Genomic DNA, 13,677 nt, shown 5'->3' on the forward strand with positions numbered 1-13,677 from the left:
AGTGACAGCGAAGATCACATTTGAACTGTAAATGAAATCTGTGGTTAGAAGAGAAGCAAGAGCAAGAATAACGACGTATTCCAGGAGAATAAACATCCTATACAATATATGACTATTTAAAGGATAAATAGGAAGGAGAGATTGAATTAGCACCAGAGTCTCTTAATTAAATTGAAAAGGCTGGTTCATTATTGTAATTAACACAGCGCCAACGCTGGCACCAGGGTGGGTTCCCATGGGGCCACTGCTGGTACTAGCATTCAAACCACGACGTCACACAGGCCTGTGGTCGCTGTTACTAGATTGCTCGAGGAGAGCTATTGAAAACTCCCCCGGTCTATCTAGGCAAAATAATGTCTATAAATTGCCTTTAGTGGTTAATTTTATAACTACTCAGCTATTGATTTTCGGAAAGTCAAAATAACAGCAGCAGATTAAAATATCTGCATGAGTAATTATTAAATTGAGAAAACAAATTAATTTTAGAAAAAGACGCACGCTTGATCAGAGCTTTAATATTCCACTTATCTATTTTCTTAATAGTATGTGTTGGCACTCCTGCCCCCTATTATCAGATAAATGCCCCCTTTTTTCTTACATATAGATTTACCTTTAAGGAAATTTTTATTTGCACTTTAAACTCTCACGCAGAGGCTAGCTTATTTCAATGGTACTTGAAATGTGCTAATTTCGCAAGAGGAAATAAATTGGCTTTGCATTAAAACTAAATGATAAAAAAATATTAATTGGAAGTAAGGAACAGCATTAAAACTTAAAAGGAACAGAAATTGTGACGTATATGAGGGAGGCTCCCCCTCCTCAACACCTCGCTCTTTACACTTAAGTTCTTAGTACTTTTAAAAAAGCTTCTTAATGCTCTTTTTAAACGAGCCTTGTATTTCAGGGGCCGTTCTTAAAGAATTGGGACAAAATTGAAACCTTAAAGTAAAGAGCAATGTGTTGCAGAGGGGGTAATCCCCTTACATACGCAATTATTTCTGTTTGTTTTAAGTTTTAATGTTGCTCCTTACTTTCACCTGATTTTTTTTTCTGATCATTTTTAAAATAATGCCAGGAAATTTGGCTTCATCTTCACGCAAATATCCTTCCTCCTCTCGATATATTCTCTAGACAATTAAATATTGGTAAAAATTTACGCCCCTACCCGGAAAATGTATCCCCCAATGTATCCCAATAACAATCCTTAACATCTCCACGCGTGAAAAGGAGTCAAAGAGAAAGTAAGACATAAGAGAATGTCGTATAGGAATTCTGGCAAATTCTCCCAGTGTACAATTTCCCGTGAAAAATTCAACCCCCGGGAAATACCCCCCCTCCCCATTAAAAATTCTCTCTTTGGAAAATACCCCAGTAGAAAATTTGTCCCCCTACCCGGAAAATGTATCCCCCAATGTATCCCAATAAAAAATACTATACATAAACAATGGGCAAATTTTATAACTTAAAGACCTTTCACCCACCCTCTTGGGAGGGTGTAAATAGGGAAGCTTTGAATAAATTGGGATGGAGCAGGAGCGTGCGTAGCTGTGTTGACCTCAGGCGGCATGGTGCTGCAGTGAGTTGTTAGTAGTAGAAGTAGTAGTAGTGAAAACTTATCCCCAGGCGCTGTGGGGGTTATCTTATCTTCAAAGACATAGTTATTCGGCTTTTCAATTATGATGAACAAAATGGCTGTCTCAAAACTTTGATCGGATGATTTTGATAAAAAAGGGGCGTGGGAGGGGGCCCAGTTGACCTCCAATCTTTTTGGTCACTTAAAAGAGGCATTAGAACTTTTAATTTCCGTTCGAATGAACCATCTTCTAACATTCTAGGACCACCGGGTCGATACGATCACCCCTGGAACAAAAATTAAAAATTTTTGAAAACCATGGAAAAATCCTTCTTCTGGAAAAAAAAAGGTGAAATTCCACTTTTTTGTAGATGGGAGCTTGAAACTTGTACAGTAGGATTCTTGGATACAATGAGTCTGATGGTGTGATTTTCATTAAGATTCCTTGACTTTTAGGGGGTCTTTGCCTCCTTCATCAAAAATCAGGCAAATTTTCTTAGGCTCGTAGCTTTTGATGGGTAACACTAAACTTAATGAATGTTGTATATTTGTAATCAACACAGTAAGCCAATTCTTATGATACATCTATTGACATCAAAATTCCGTTTTTAAAGTTTCGGCCACTATTGGCCGTGTCGGAGGTAACCTTACTTTTTTGACAGTTTCAGGGTTGCCACCCCTAGTGATTTATGGCTATTTTTAGTATTTTTATTTTGCCTCGTGATGTTCTTCTAGCTAGTGATTTATAGTGATTTTTGTTCTAAGACTAGTAATTTTTCCTGAATCTAGTGATTTTTCACAATATAGCGCGTACATTCATGATTCAATCGAATAATTGATACAAGACGCTAATTAATAAAACAAAAATGGAAAATAGTGATTAAGGAAAATAGTTTCTAATTCGATTGGAAATTCAAAGGGCTAGTGCTCTTTTTAATATTCAAAAGTGATTTGGGGGCAAATAACCCCCCTCTCACGCCCACCTTTTCCCCAAACACAACAAATCAAAATTTTTAGATAGCCATTTTTTTCAACGTAGTTGAAAGTTTTGGAAACTAGGTCTTTGAGGATGACAAACTCCCCCCCCCCTACCGCTCCAGAGCAAGGGTTGTAATATAATTTGTGCTTTACTGAAAAAAAACTTTGAAATGTTTTCACTTTTATAACTTTAAGAAATGATTTTTAAGGAATAAATATCAGCATATGTATATTAAACTTAAAATGGACATTTTTTTCAGTAAATTCGTCTGAATTTTTTTTAGTAAAGTACAAATTATATTCTGGCTTTTAGAAATCATAGGGGTTTAAACCCTACTCATATTAATTTCTGCTCGTTTTGAGTTTGAATCTGTTATCTATTTTAATTTCTGTTCGTTGGGTTTCATTTATTTATTGATACTGATTTGTGGTAGTTGTATGCTCGGTAGATTGTTTGATTCTATTTTCGTTCATTTTTGGCTTGATGGAGTTCTTTACTTTTTTGTTGAAAAAATTATTTTGTGGGAAAAGTTTTTTTTAATTGATACCAAAGAAAAAATCAATGAGCTCTTGAAAACAAACGTTGTCTATGTCCTATTGCAAATATATATATATTCCTTTGTTCTCATTTCTAACTCCAGGTTTTCTTGATTTGTCTTATTTTTTTATTCGGAATTATTATATAACTATAATAATTATTATGTAATTATTATTATAACCATTGTCAGTAATGGTGTCAACCCAAGCATGACTATTCAATTTTTTATTAGATAAAATACAAACTGAGCTAAAACTAATGGAGGTATATGTTGAAATTAAAGTGCCAAGGAAACTGAAATAAAAAAACATGAATCCATCCCTGGATTCATGTAAGGTCTATTTACACATGAATACCATAATTTTCTAATATTTTCTTTTGGTTCGTTGAAAATAATGAAGCTTTTGAAATATATAAAGCGTGAAGTATTTGAAATATTTTTTTTGTCAGTATGTGTATCACAAACTGAGAATGTGAAATACTGTATCAGATTTTCGTCACTGGTTGCCTTGGAAATAAACAAGTAAAACAAATAACTTTGAAAACACTTTCCGTACGTAAAAATTCAAAAAATAAGAATATGTTGATTCCCAAGGAGAACTAAACCTTCAAGGGAAACCTGCATCTTTTTAACTTTTTTTTTGCTGATTTTTACCCAAGTTTTCTTTCAGAATTTGGTGATCACTACTACCGAACATTAAAAATTTAATTTTAGTAATTTAATTTAATTAATTTAAATAGTAAAAAATTTAATTAAAACTTTATTTTAATTTCTCATTAAAAATTGAATTGCCAATTTTTCCTAACTTTTTGAGATATATTTTGTTTTGAAAGTTTCCGTTTAACCAGTTTAAACAGACAGATTTCATTTACATCGTCCTTGGTGCTCCAAAAAAAGTAGATATGACCTTAAATAGGACGTTAAACTTGAAACGGACAGGAAGTGTTACAAATGAAGAAATAAAACCCATATTAAATTGGAATTACTATGTTCAAATAATAAATTCAAACACGAAATAAATATAAACTGCAATCAAGGAAAGTTTTCCTTTCCGTCAAGGAAAGTTATCTTTTCCTTTTGTTGCAAATTACAACACCGGGCTTGTTGCAAAATCGTATCTTACAGAGGGATTATATGCTGGCTTCTAATTTCTCCCAAATATCAAAGGCTCCATAACTCCTTGATATGCGTCTATTTCAGGGTAAAAGTTGAATACGATGAAAATATTTACAAAATATAAGAGAAGGGAAAAAAAAATTATGTTCAGAAACGAAAGAAAAAGCTTTGAAATTGGAACCAGGAAGAAAACATGAGAAGCAAAAAGCGCACCGTAAAGACAACTTTGAGTTTCCTTATCAAAGATGGTTGTGAGTATTTCCAATCTGGAGAGAAGATCATAGCACTTTCTTAGAGAGTGTGTATGTCTTTTTCACCAATTACCGAAAAACACTTGAATTTATGTATACAGAAGACTTCCTTCTTCTATTATATCGTTTAGAATACCCAAATCTCTATTCATCTGCCTAAATACTAGGTTAGCTATTCACGCTAGGTCAGTAATTCATTCTACAAGTCTGGTCAACAAATACAGTTGTCATCTTGAATTTAGTACAGAATAAATCTGTAACAAATTCTTTTATAAAGAAGTTTAACGCATCTCTGTCTAGCTCGGAAACAAAAAATTAAGTAAGCTTCAAAATATAAATCAATACATAGATAAGAAAAAGAAAGACATGTAAAACAAGTATATCCAAATCATTAAAAAGAATATGTCTAATTAACCTTATAAATTTAAATATAAAAATTTGAACGCAAAAGATTTAAAAGTGCCAGAGTAATCGAAGTCCTGAGTCGATTAATCATTTTGCTGGTACTGCCAGTACCAGCACCTGCCAGTAAATTTGGCAAATGAATCAGAATATATTATTAACGTCGACGAATGCATTCAATTTAATTATTATTATATACAATTTAAATGTACTTTCATCATTTTTCTTGTAGACACGAAGGAGCATAAAGAAAAGCTTATCCGGGTCGTAAAGAAGGAGGTAAGTTCTCTTATGTTATCCCTAAGTTATATTTGCTATTATTTCTCCTCTAGTATCCATGACAACAGCACTGAATCCTAGCATCGATGTCTTTACCCGATTGCTACTTGGATATTAATTCTGGCAAAATTATATTTTGATAATATTTAAAATTAAAGTTTGTATTTTCAGTTTTGAACTAAACTAAAGGCTTTCATTTTTCAGTTTAAGTTTGTCATCAGAGACTTGTAAAAGTTTAAAGTAACTGCACTATGTAATTATTTTTAGACATTTTTTTGCACCTCTTCCCATTGTTTTCCTAAGGTATTTTATTTTTTCTATTGCCATGACTACTGTGCCCTTATAATAATGCCTGCACATGATTGCCTACTGGATATTGTTTGTGGTAGAATTATATTTTAGCTTATTAAATATATGACTATCACTTTAGGTTAGTAACTATCATTTTAGCTTGGTAAATATATAACTAAAAAATTTGGGCAAAACTAAAGGCTTTCGTTTATTTCCTACTTCAGAGATTTGTCAAAATCGTAAATTTCTGTACCATTTGATAACTTTGTGACATTTTGTGTATCTGTTACCGTTGATGAGTTATTTAATTTTTTCTATTGCCATGTCAACTGTATCTAACCCTGACAATGATGTCTACACACGACTGCCAAATGGATATTATTTGTGGTGGAATTACATTTTAGCTTAAATTAAATAATCAAAATTTGAGCTAAACTAAAGACTTTCGTTTAGTTCTTACTTCAGAGACTTGTCAAAGTCGAATGTTTCTGCAGTAGGCTATGTGATTATTTTGTAACATTTTGTCCATCTGTTCTCATTGATGAAGTATTTAATTTTTTATATTGCCATGACAACTATATCAAACCCTGACGATGATGTCTGTAGACGATTGACAACTGGATATTATTTGTGTTAAATTTTAGCTTAAATTAAACTATCCAAATTTGAGCTAAACTAAAGGTTTATGTTTAGTTACCATTTCAGAGACTTGTCAAAGTCAAAAGTTTCTGCAGTATGTGATTATTTTGTGATATTTTGTGCATTTGTTCCATTAATGAGGTATTTAATTTTCTATTGTCATGATAAGTATATCCAATCCTGATAATGATGTCTGCACACAATTGCCAACTGGATGTTATTTGCGGTAAAATTGTATTTTGGTTGAGATTAAACTATCAAAATCTGAGGTTTTCGCTTATTTTTCACTTCAGAAATTTACCGAATTTACATGTTTCTAAAGTACGTGATTGATTTGGAATATTTTGTACATCTGTTCCCATTAATGTTTTGAGGTATTTAGCTCTTCTAGTTGCTATGACAACTAGTTCTAGTTGCTATGGAATCCTAGCGACGGTATCTGCACACAATAAAACCTGAATTTTTTCTCGTATATCCCAGGCTTGTCCTCAATTATCTGAAATTCATATATCCAAAGGCTTTATTAGTAGACCAAAGGATGGCCATGTCCGTTTCCTAGGTATCCTCCTAGATGAAAATTTATCTTTTAAACACCATATTGATTTGATTAAAATGAAGGTATACAGAACTATCGGTATTCTAAGAAAACTAAAATATATTTTTCCAGGACTAATTCTAAGAATCCTATTTCATAGGTAAATTCGTTCTTATGCTTGTTATTGCCGAGTCATATGAATATCTACTTTTCCAACTTTTCTCAAACTGGTTTCGAATACTTGTGATAAAGCTAAATAAAATCCAGGACGTAAATCGTTCGGCAACTAAATCATTACTTGATATTGAAAAACTTTATATTCTTTCCTGTGCGGCTTTTGCTTTTCTTCAGCTCCATGGTGATAATCCTAGGTCCCTTAGATTTACATCTTCTTTTGTACCTGATCGGTCAAATTATCAACTCCATAGTTCTCTAAATATTCAAATCCCGCAAACACCAACAATAAGATCCAATTTTAATCCTTTCGTTGCGTGTCATTTGATATGGAACACCCTTCCCGATTTGGCTTGAGAATACCACTCGTTTGGTACATTCAAAAGACTAGTAAAAAAATATTTGTTTTCATGTGATTAATTTTCTTTACTTTTGCCTGCTGCCAAAAGTTTTATTTCATTTAATTTTTTTTTTATTATTTTTTTTATATATATATAGATGTTGTGATTCACTGTAGTTTGATAAAGCTTATTTAGTGAACTCTCCTTTTTTTTTTATAGATGTTGTGATTCACTGTAGTTTGATAAAGCTTATTTAGTGAACTCTCCTTTTTTTTTTCTTTTTTTTTTTCTTTTTTTTTTTTATTAACAAAATTCTTTAAATGTTAAAAGTTAAAATGCTTATTTTTATATTTTTAAATATTAATGTTATGTTTATATTGTTTAAATCTTAAGCGTTTAAATGTTTAATGTTTATTTCATATTTTCATAATCCCCCTCCTACAGGCCATGGAGCCTTTGTGGGGATTTGTAGATTGTTATGTAATTATTTTACTGGTATATGGAAAATAAATCTATCTATCTATCTATCTAACTATGGATTCTTGTTTAGTTCCCACTTAACAAAGTCGCATCTCTCTGTAGTAATCAATTACGTATTTTGTGATATTTTAAACACCTCTTCAGAATCCTCTTCTGTCGTCCAATTTTGCTGCAAATAAAAAATTAGCTTCTTTTTTTTACCGAAAGTAAAGAGTGAAGTAAAAAAACCAGTAATTACCCTATATGGTATATGAGGGGGGATGCCATCCCAATAATGTCAATTTCCCAGACATTAGAGGGTGTGGGGTAAAAAAAGTATTTTCAAAATATAGGGGGAGGGTACAATTTTGTGTCTTTTTCAGTATTTTCAACAAAAATACGAAAAAAGGTCATATTTTATAAATGATTTTTCATAAATAATCTATAAGTAGGCCTATGCTTTTCAAAACCGATGGTGGGGGTCACATGTTTCCCCTTCTCCCCGCCTAATTGAAGCTGCTGTGCCACCTCCCTCAGCTACCTTTGCTATTTAAACACTTCATATTTTTTATTGTTGCTTTTTTAACAGCCACGAACACGATTTTAGATTCTCACATTGATTTCTACTCACGATTGCTCCCTGAATAATTTTTCTAGAAAAACTGTATTTTAACCAAAATTCAGGTATTGACTTTGAATAAACTGAAGGCTTTCGTTTGTAAAAATTTCGTAATATTTTGTATCTTATGGATGAATTAATTTATTTTTTAGCCACAAACACAACAAAGAAAATGCAGAGTACAATAAAAAAAGGAGAAAAAAATAACAACACAAAAAGAAAATAGAAAATAACTACGAAAAAGTATATAATAGACAGCGAACTTCATATGTAACTAAAAATGGTCTGATGTGGGATGTATTGACCTAAATGGTCTCGCGTCTTACGCACTAGGTTAGACGAGAGTTCAGCTAGCTATGTCGGGGTATCTGGTATGAGATGCATGCCGATAGTTATTCTTCTGCAGTGTGACCAAGGGAGTTGCCTTAGGTACTTACAGTACCTGAAGTAACCTATCTTCACTAGTTTCTTGTCCTTTTCACCCAGGATGTGGTGAAGACCACTGAGAAGAGCAATTGTTGGGGAGCCGTAACCAGAACACAGCCACATGGAACCTCTTCCATTGAAATGTGCACGATTGTGAACAATCTTACTGTACAAATGCACAGGTTATGAACACGAAAAGAACATATAGTTGCTAGTGACGAACCAAAGATAAGGCCAAGCCAAATTAAACTGCCCAATATGTGGGACTGACTTTGCTTACTTTACTAATTGGGTAAAGGAGGCCTTAAAGCTGAATTATATAAACTAGTACTTTGACATATCAATGGCAAGACCGAGGTCTGTCAGTACCGACCGCAAAATTTCGAAGTTAGCCGAAAGTTGCTTCCGAGTTTGGCTCACGAGAAGCACATCAATGGCGTAAGTGATTAAACTCATGCTAGTCTCTCTGTAAAACAGAGGCGACTCAAAAAGACGCAGACAGCAGGCAAGAACAAATTTGAAAATGTGAGGTGAGAGGACACTACCCTGGCGAGCGGCTTTTAAAACCTTGATGGCTCAGATACCTCATTTGACTATTTAGCTCTATTAGACATAATGCAATACCAAAAATCAAGCATTGAAGATACAGACTAATTTACTCCCTAATGGAAGAGCTGAAATGTAGGTTGTGAATGGACTACATTATCAAAAGCGCTTGAGATGTCTACAGTACAAAGATATAAAGGACATTTTTTCTTTCACCTCATCTTTCATCAAATTCGTCAGAATATAATGGGCTTGGTTGCAACTTATATTTTACGAAAGTCCAGATGGTAAGGCGTGAAGTCGTACTGACTAGCAATTTCTGGAAGAAGAATATGCTCAAAATACTAACTTCAAAAACAGAAAATTTTTACAGGCCAAAAATTGGCACACACATTTGGGTCTTCACATCTTTTGGGTATAGACGTTACAAAGCTGCTAACGAAGCTATCAGGGATCAATGATTCTACGAGACGTATTAGGGAAAAGTTATTGAATATGTGAAACAAGTAACGGAGAATCATACTTAAAAAATATAAGAAAGATCATCTTGATCCAAACTGATAGTTTTCTTTACGCTTTTCAGAGGGTTAGTAACATGGCTTGTTTTTACACAAAAAACAACACTTTCTGAAATTACTCTTGGCGCCTCACGACCTACTTTATCATAGATATGCTGATTTCAAGTGGACAACACATGCTTATGATGTAAAATGAAGACAGAAATCTTGAGACTTGAAGAATCTAAGGAATATATTTCTTAGTATTGATAACTTTTGACCATGATTTCTTGTCCGTTGGATCATCATGGCCGTTAAGACGAGCTTGAGGTAGCGGTGATTTAAACTTACGTTTGGTTTCCTGTTTGATACCATACAATTGTCCTGCCTTCAGTCTATCACGTTCAACTTTAATGCGCAGCCGGAAGTTGCCCAAAATGTTAGTCTTTTTGACTTCTAGAGACATGTCCCATACGGGTTTTTGAGTCCCAATCCGGATCTGTTCGTGCAAACAGTGGTACTCACTGAATACAACAACGCACTATGTCGGTGTAATAATCATTCGAGAGCTTTATTCCATTTGGACAAGGGATCGAGGTTTGTAGCAGATGGTATGAAGCTTTGACAACCCAAAGTAGGGCAAATAGATTAGTCTAATATAATTCAGCATTCACATGTTTCGAATTTAGCTTACTATACTGCTTCAGTGAATGTGAACGGAATAGGACCGTGGAAAACAAGGACCAGACACTGTGCACGAGATAGAAAGGTGATTGTCCTCAATTGTTTCATCATGGACGTGAACACTCGAAGTAAAGGAAGACGAAGATGCATTTAGGTGGTCTAGAGTAGACCTGCTCGAGCCTCTATTAGGATAGTAGGAATAAGTTAAGTCCTTATCGGGTATGGTGTATCCATCACGTAGAATATTGAGCACAGTATCAGTGTGCTCAGACTACGAGGCTAAGTTTGCTTTAAAATTACCTGCATGTATCCATTCCCAGTGATTATGGTTCACAGTTCTCAGAAATGTTTGAGGCGATTGCACGAACGTAAAAATCGTAAAAAACGTAAAAATCGTTGTTCGATCACAAGGTAAATAAATATTGATAAGCGCAAACTTTCCTACCTCTGTGATCAGATTGTTATCGTCCGAATAATTGGCTTAAGAGAAGAATTTCTGGTCATTAGAATAGCTAGTGCACCTGACAGCTTCCCTCGAGTCTTCTTAGATTCACGCACAAACGTGTGGTGAACCGATGGATGCTAAAAGCTGCTAATATGTGCTTGGGTTTGCATATTTTCTTGCAAAAAATAATCTCAGAACCAAGCAGATCATCAATTAGGAAATCTTTTTCCTTATTCACACATATGTTTAGAGAAACCAAACTCTGAGACGTACTATTAGTTACTGCCATTTTGACGAAACTTCATGGCAGACTTCAAGACTGGGCAGTGGAAGCTGTAGGACGCATAACTCGATATAACAAAAGCCAGTATAAAAAGCGAGTTGAGAAGAGTCTTATCTTGTGCGCTACAAACAAGACCGAAATACTTCCTATCAATCACTTTAGCATCAGAGCCATGGAAGTGATGTTCTATTGACCAAGTACTTTGTTTTCGGATAAATTTTAAGATGCACAATATTGTCATGGAATTGTTTCCAGAAACGGGGTCTTTTAGATTTGTTTGAGGATTATTTACCACTTTCGCGAGCCATTCCATATTCAGCACTAGTCAAAATCAGCCCATAGGGTTCTGGGATGGTGCTGGAATTATTGGAGGTTCAATTTCACCATGAGTTCCCACTTGTGTGACGTTTAACTTGTCACGGAGGGCTTTCAACTCAGACAATCAAAAGTTCATAGTAGATGCTTGCGAACACAGGGCACTCTAGCATGTATGATTTTCTGTCCCCTATCTTCCCATAGGCTACACTAAGAACTTTTTTAAAGCGATTTTTTGAATGAAAACCAATAGCTAATTTAATACAAACCGAAGATAAAATACTGCATACACGTTGGAGAATAGTGCCTCACTTAACTCCCCTCTTTAAGCCATCCATAACTCTTACGTCTTCCTGAAAGTTTATATTTGCGAGTTTGTTCATTTTGAAAACAAGTGGAACAAAGATATTGTTTTACAAAATTTTATTTGGATTTTATATTTTTAGGTAAAGCAACTAATGGAAGAGGCCGTTACAAGGAAGTATATCCACACGAACAGTAGTTCAATCACTTCATTTTCTGGTAAGCTCCTAATTTTTTTTCTCACGAACAGAATTTTGAGAATACATCACATTTATCACAAAATACACACCCTCCTTGCATAAATATATCTCCATCCTTATCTTTGCTTCCATCCTTGTTTGTTTCCTATATTTCCTTTTGATTCCTATCTTTATTTTAATTCTTATATCTAGAAGTTGACAAATAAGTCAAAGATTTTTAAGTCTTAAAGAAGTTGGGACACCCCCAATCAAGAAGAGCAAGTAAAATGGTACCTCGCCGCTGGACTCTGGATTCTAATGCCCTCAGATGTATCTTTGGCTTCTTTTGCATCCATTTTCCCAGTATCATGCCACTGCTAGTACATCTTCTTGATTTAGTTTCAATAATGGAGAGTGTGAAGATTTGAGTTGTACATGTCACATAGGTATCATTTGGTGGGCCCTTTCATCCAGATCCAACACACTGCAATGAAATACTGTTGTTTTTGGAATGCTCTGATCTTACACTTGTAAGACGGGTCCTAAGTATTGTAAGAAACGTTGGTGGACCGTGTAAAAACTGAAAAGCAACAAGTTTTTCTTTAAACTTGATACTTCATATTCGTAAAAAAACGACCTCTTTAACAGCCATGTCCGATTCAAAATAGAAATTCAGGTCTTATTTCACAATTATTAAATTTTTCGTTTTTTTTTCTATCAAAGAGTAGATATGAAAATATCCATTGTCAAGTTTTTATGCAAACAACTTTGTACGTAATCTATGTTACAACATATTTACCGTGTTACAGAGTGTGCTGCATGTAGTAAATAAACATAAATATTTTCTACCAAATGAAAGTAACGAGCGAAGTTAAAGCTCAAAACTAACATAAACTGTCCTAAACACATGCATAGCTTCAATCTCTCCCTCCCCCTACCCCTCTTTATGATAGAACATATTGATTGGTTTCCTGAAAACACTCTAGACTGTAATAAATTTAGGCAGATGTTAATAGCAAGTGTTTTAATTAACGGTTGCTTTTCAGAAACTCTGAAATGAAAATGATATGTTTAAGGGAAAAATAATTAAATAAGGTCTCTAAAAAATCACACAATAACTTATCTTTCACACAGTTTTAACAATATCGCAAATGTATATTGCTCTTGTATCAGAGCAATCATTTTTGAAGCTTTGGAACAAAAAAACTAACTTTATCACAAATGGAGGGATTGAGTACAATTTTAGCTTGTTTTAAGTTCGAAGAATAAATAGCGCTGTTTAAACATAAAACGGCTACAATCCTCCTCCCCCTCAACCACTATTCTTCAATCTAAAGTTGAAAAACATTTAGGGATAATAGGATAGAAATTATGAAAAATAACTTTTTAGTTCATAATTTTCAATTTTTCAAGGGGACAAGATTTGAAGTAATATTATTTATATGGGATGCCGGCAGTAATTTTTAGGTCTGATAGTAGACGCCTTCGTATGTGTTAAGTATTTTACCCTTTGATACTGACCCCTTTTCATACGCTTTAGTTTATCCCTTATCTGTTAGAACATTTCATCCGAATATTGTGCAACAAAGCTCATCTTAAGTGCCTTGGCAGAGATCCTTTGGAAAAATTTTATTCTTAGAGTAACCCTTCTAACCCTTTCATCCCTATGCAGCTAGGCATAAGGATAAATCTTCTATTTTATTTTCGGCACAATAAATGAGAAGCTGTCACTCTCAATACCCATAGTACAAACCTGACCAAATATATTCCTCTAAAACAAAGGACTTTAGGGGAAAGAAATAT

At 34.0% G+C, this 13,677-nt stretch overlaps 1 protein-coding gene across 1 annotated transcript in view; it reads left to right on the forward strand.

The window, feature by feature from the left end:
• The window catches only part of LOC148954754 (small G protein signaling modulator 1-like), a 149,086-nt gene that overhangs the window by 4,442 nt on the left and 130,967 nt on the right, over positions 1-13,677 (forward strand). Inside the window, exons 3-4 of the mRNA XM_089086499.1 lie at positions 5,092-5,138; positions 11,839-11,914. Of these exons, the coding sequence (XP_088942625.1) occupies positions 5,092-5,138; positions 11,839-11,914 (123 nt within the window). The remainder of the gene's footprint in view (positions 1-5,091; positions 5,139-11,838; positions 11,915-13,677) is intronic.

This window comes from Artemia sp. Qi Xiang Cuo, chromosome 3 (genome assembly GCF_049724085.1).
Source record: "Artemia sp. Qi Xiang Cuo chromosome 3, ASM4972408v1, whole genome shotgun sequence".
Classification (NCBI taxonomy): domain Eukaryota; kingdom Metazoa; phylum Arthropoda; class Branchiopoda; order Anostraca; family Artemiidae; genus Artemia; species Artemia sp. Qi Xiang Cuo.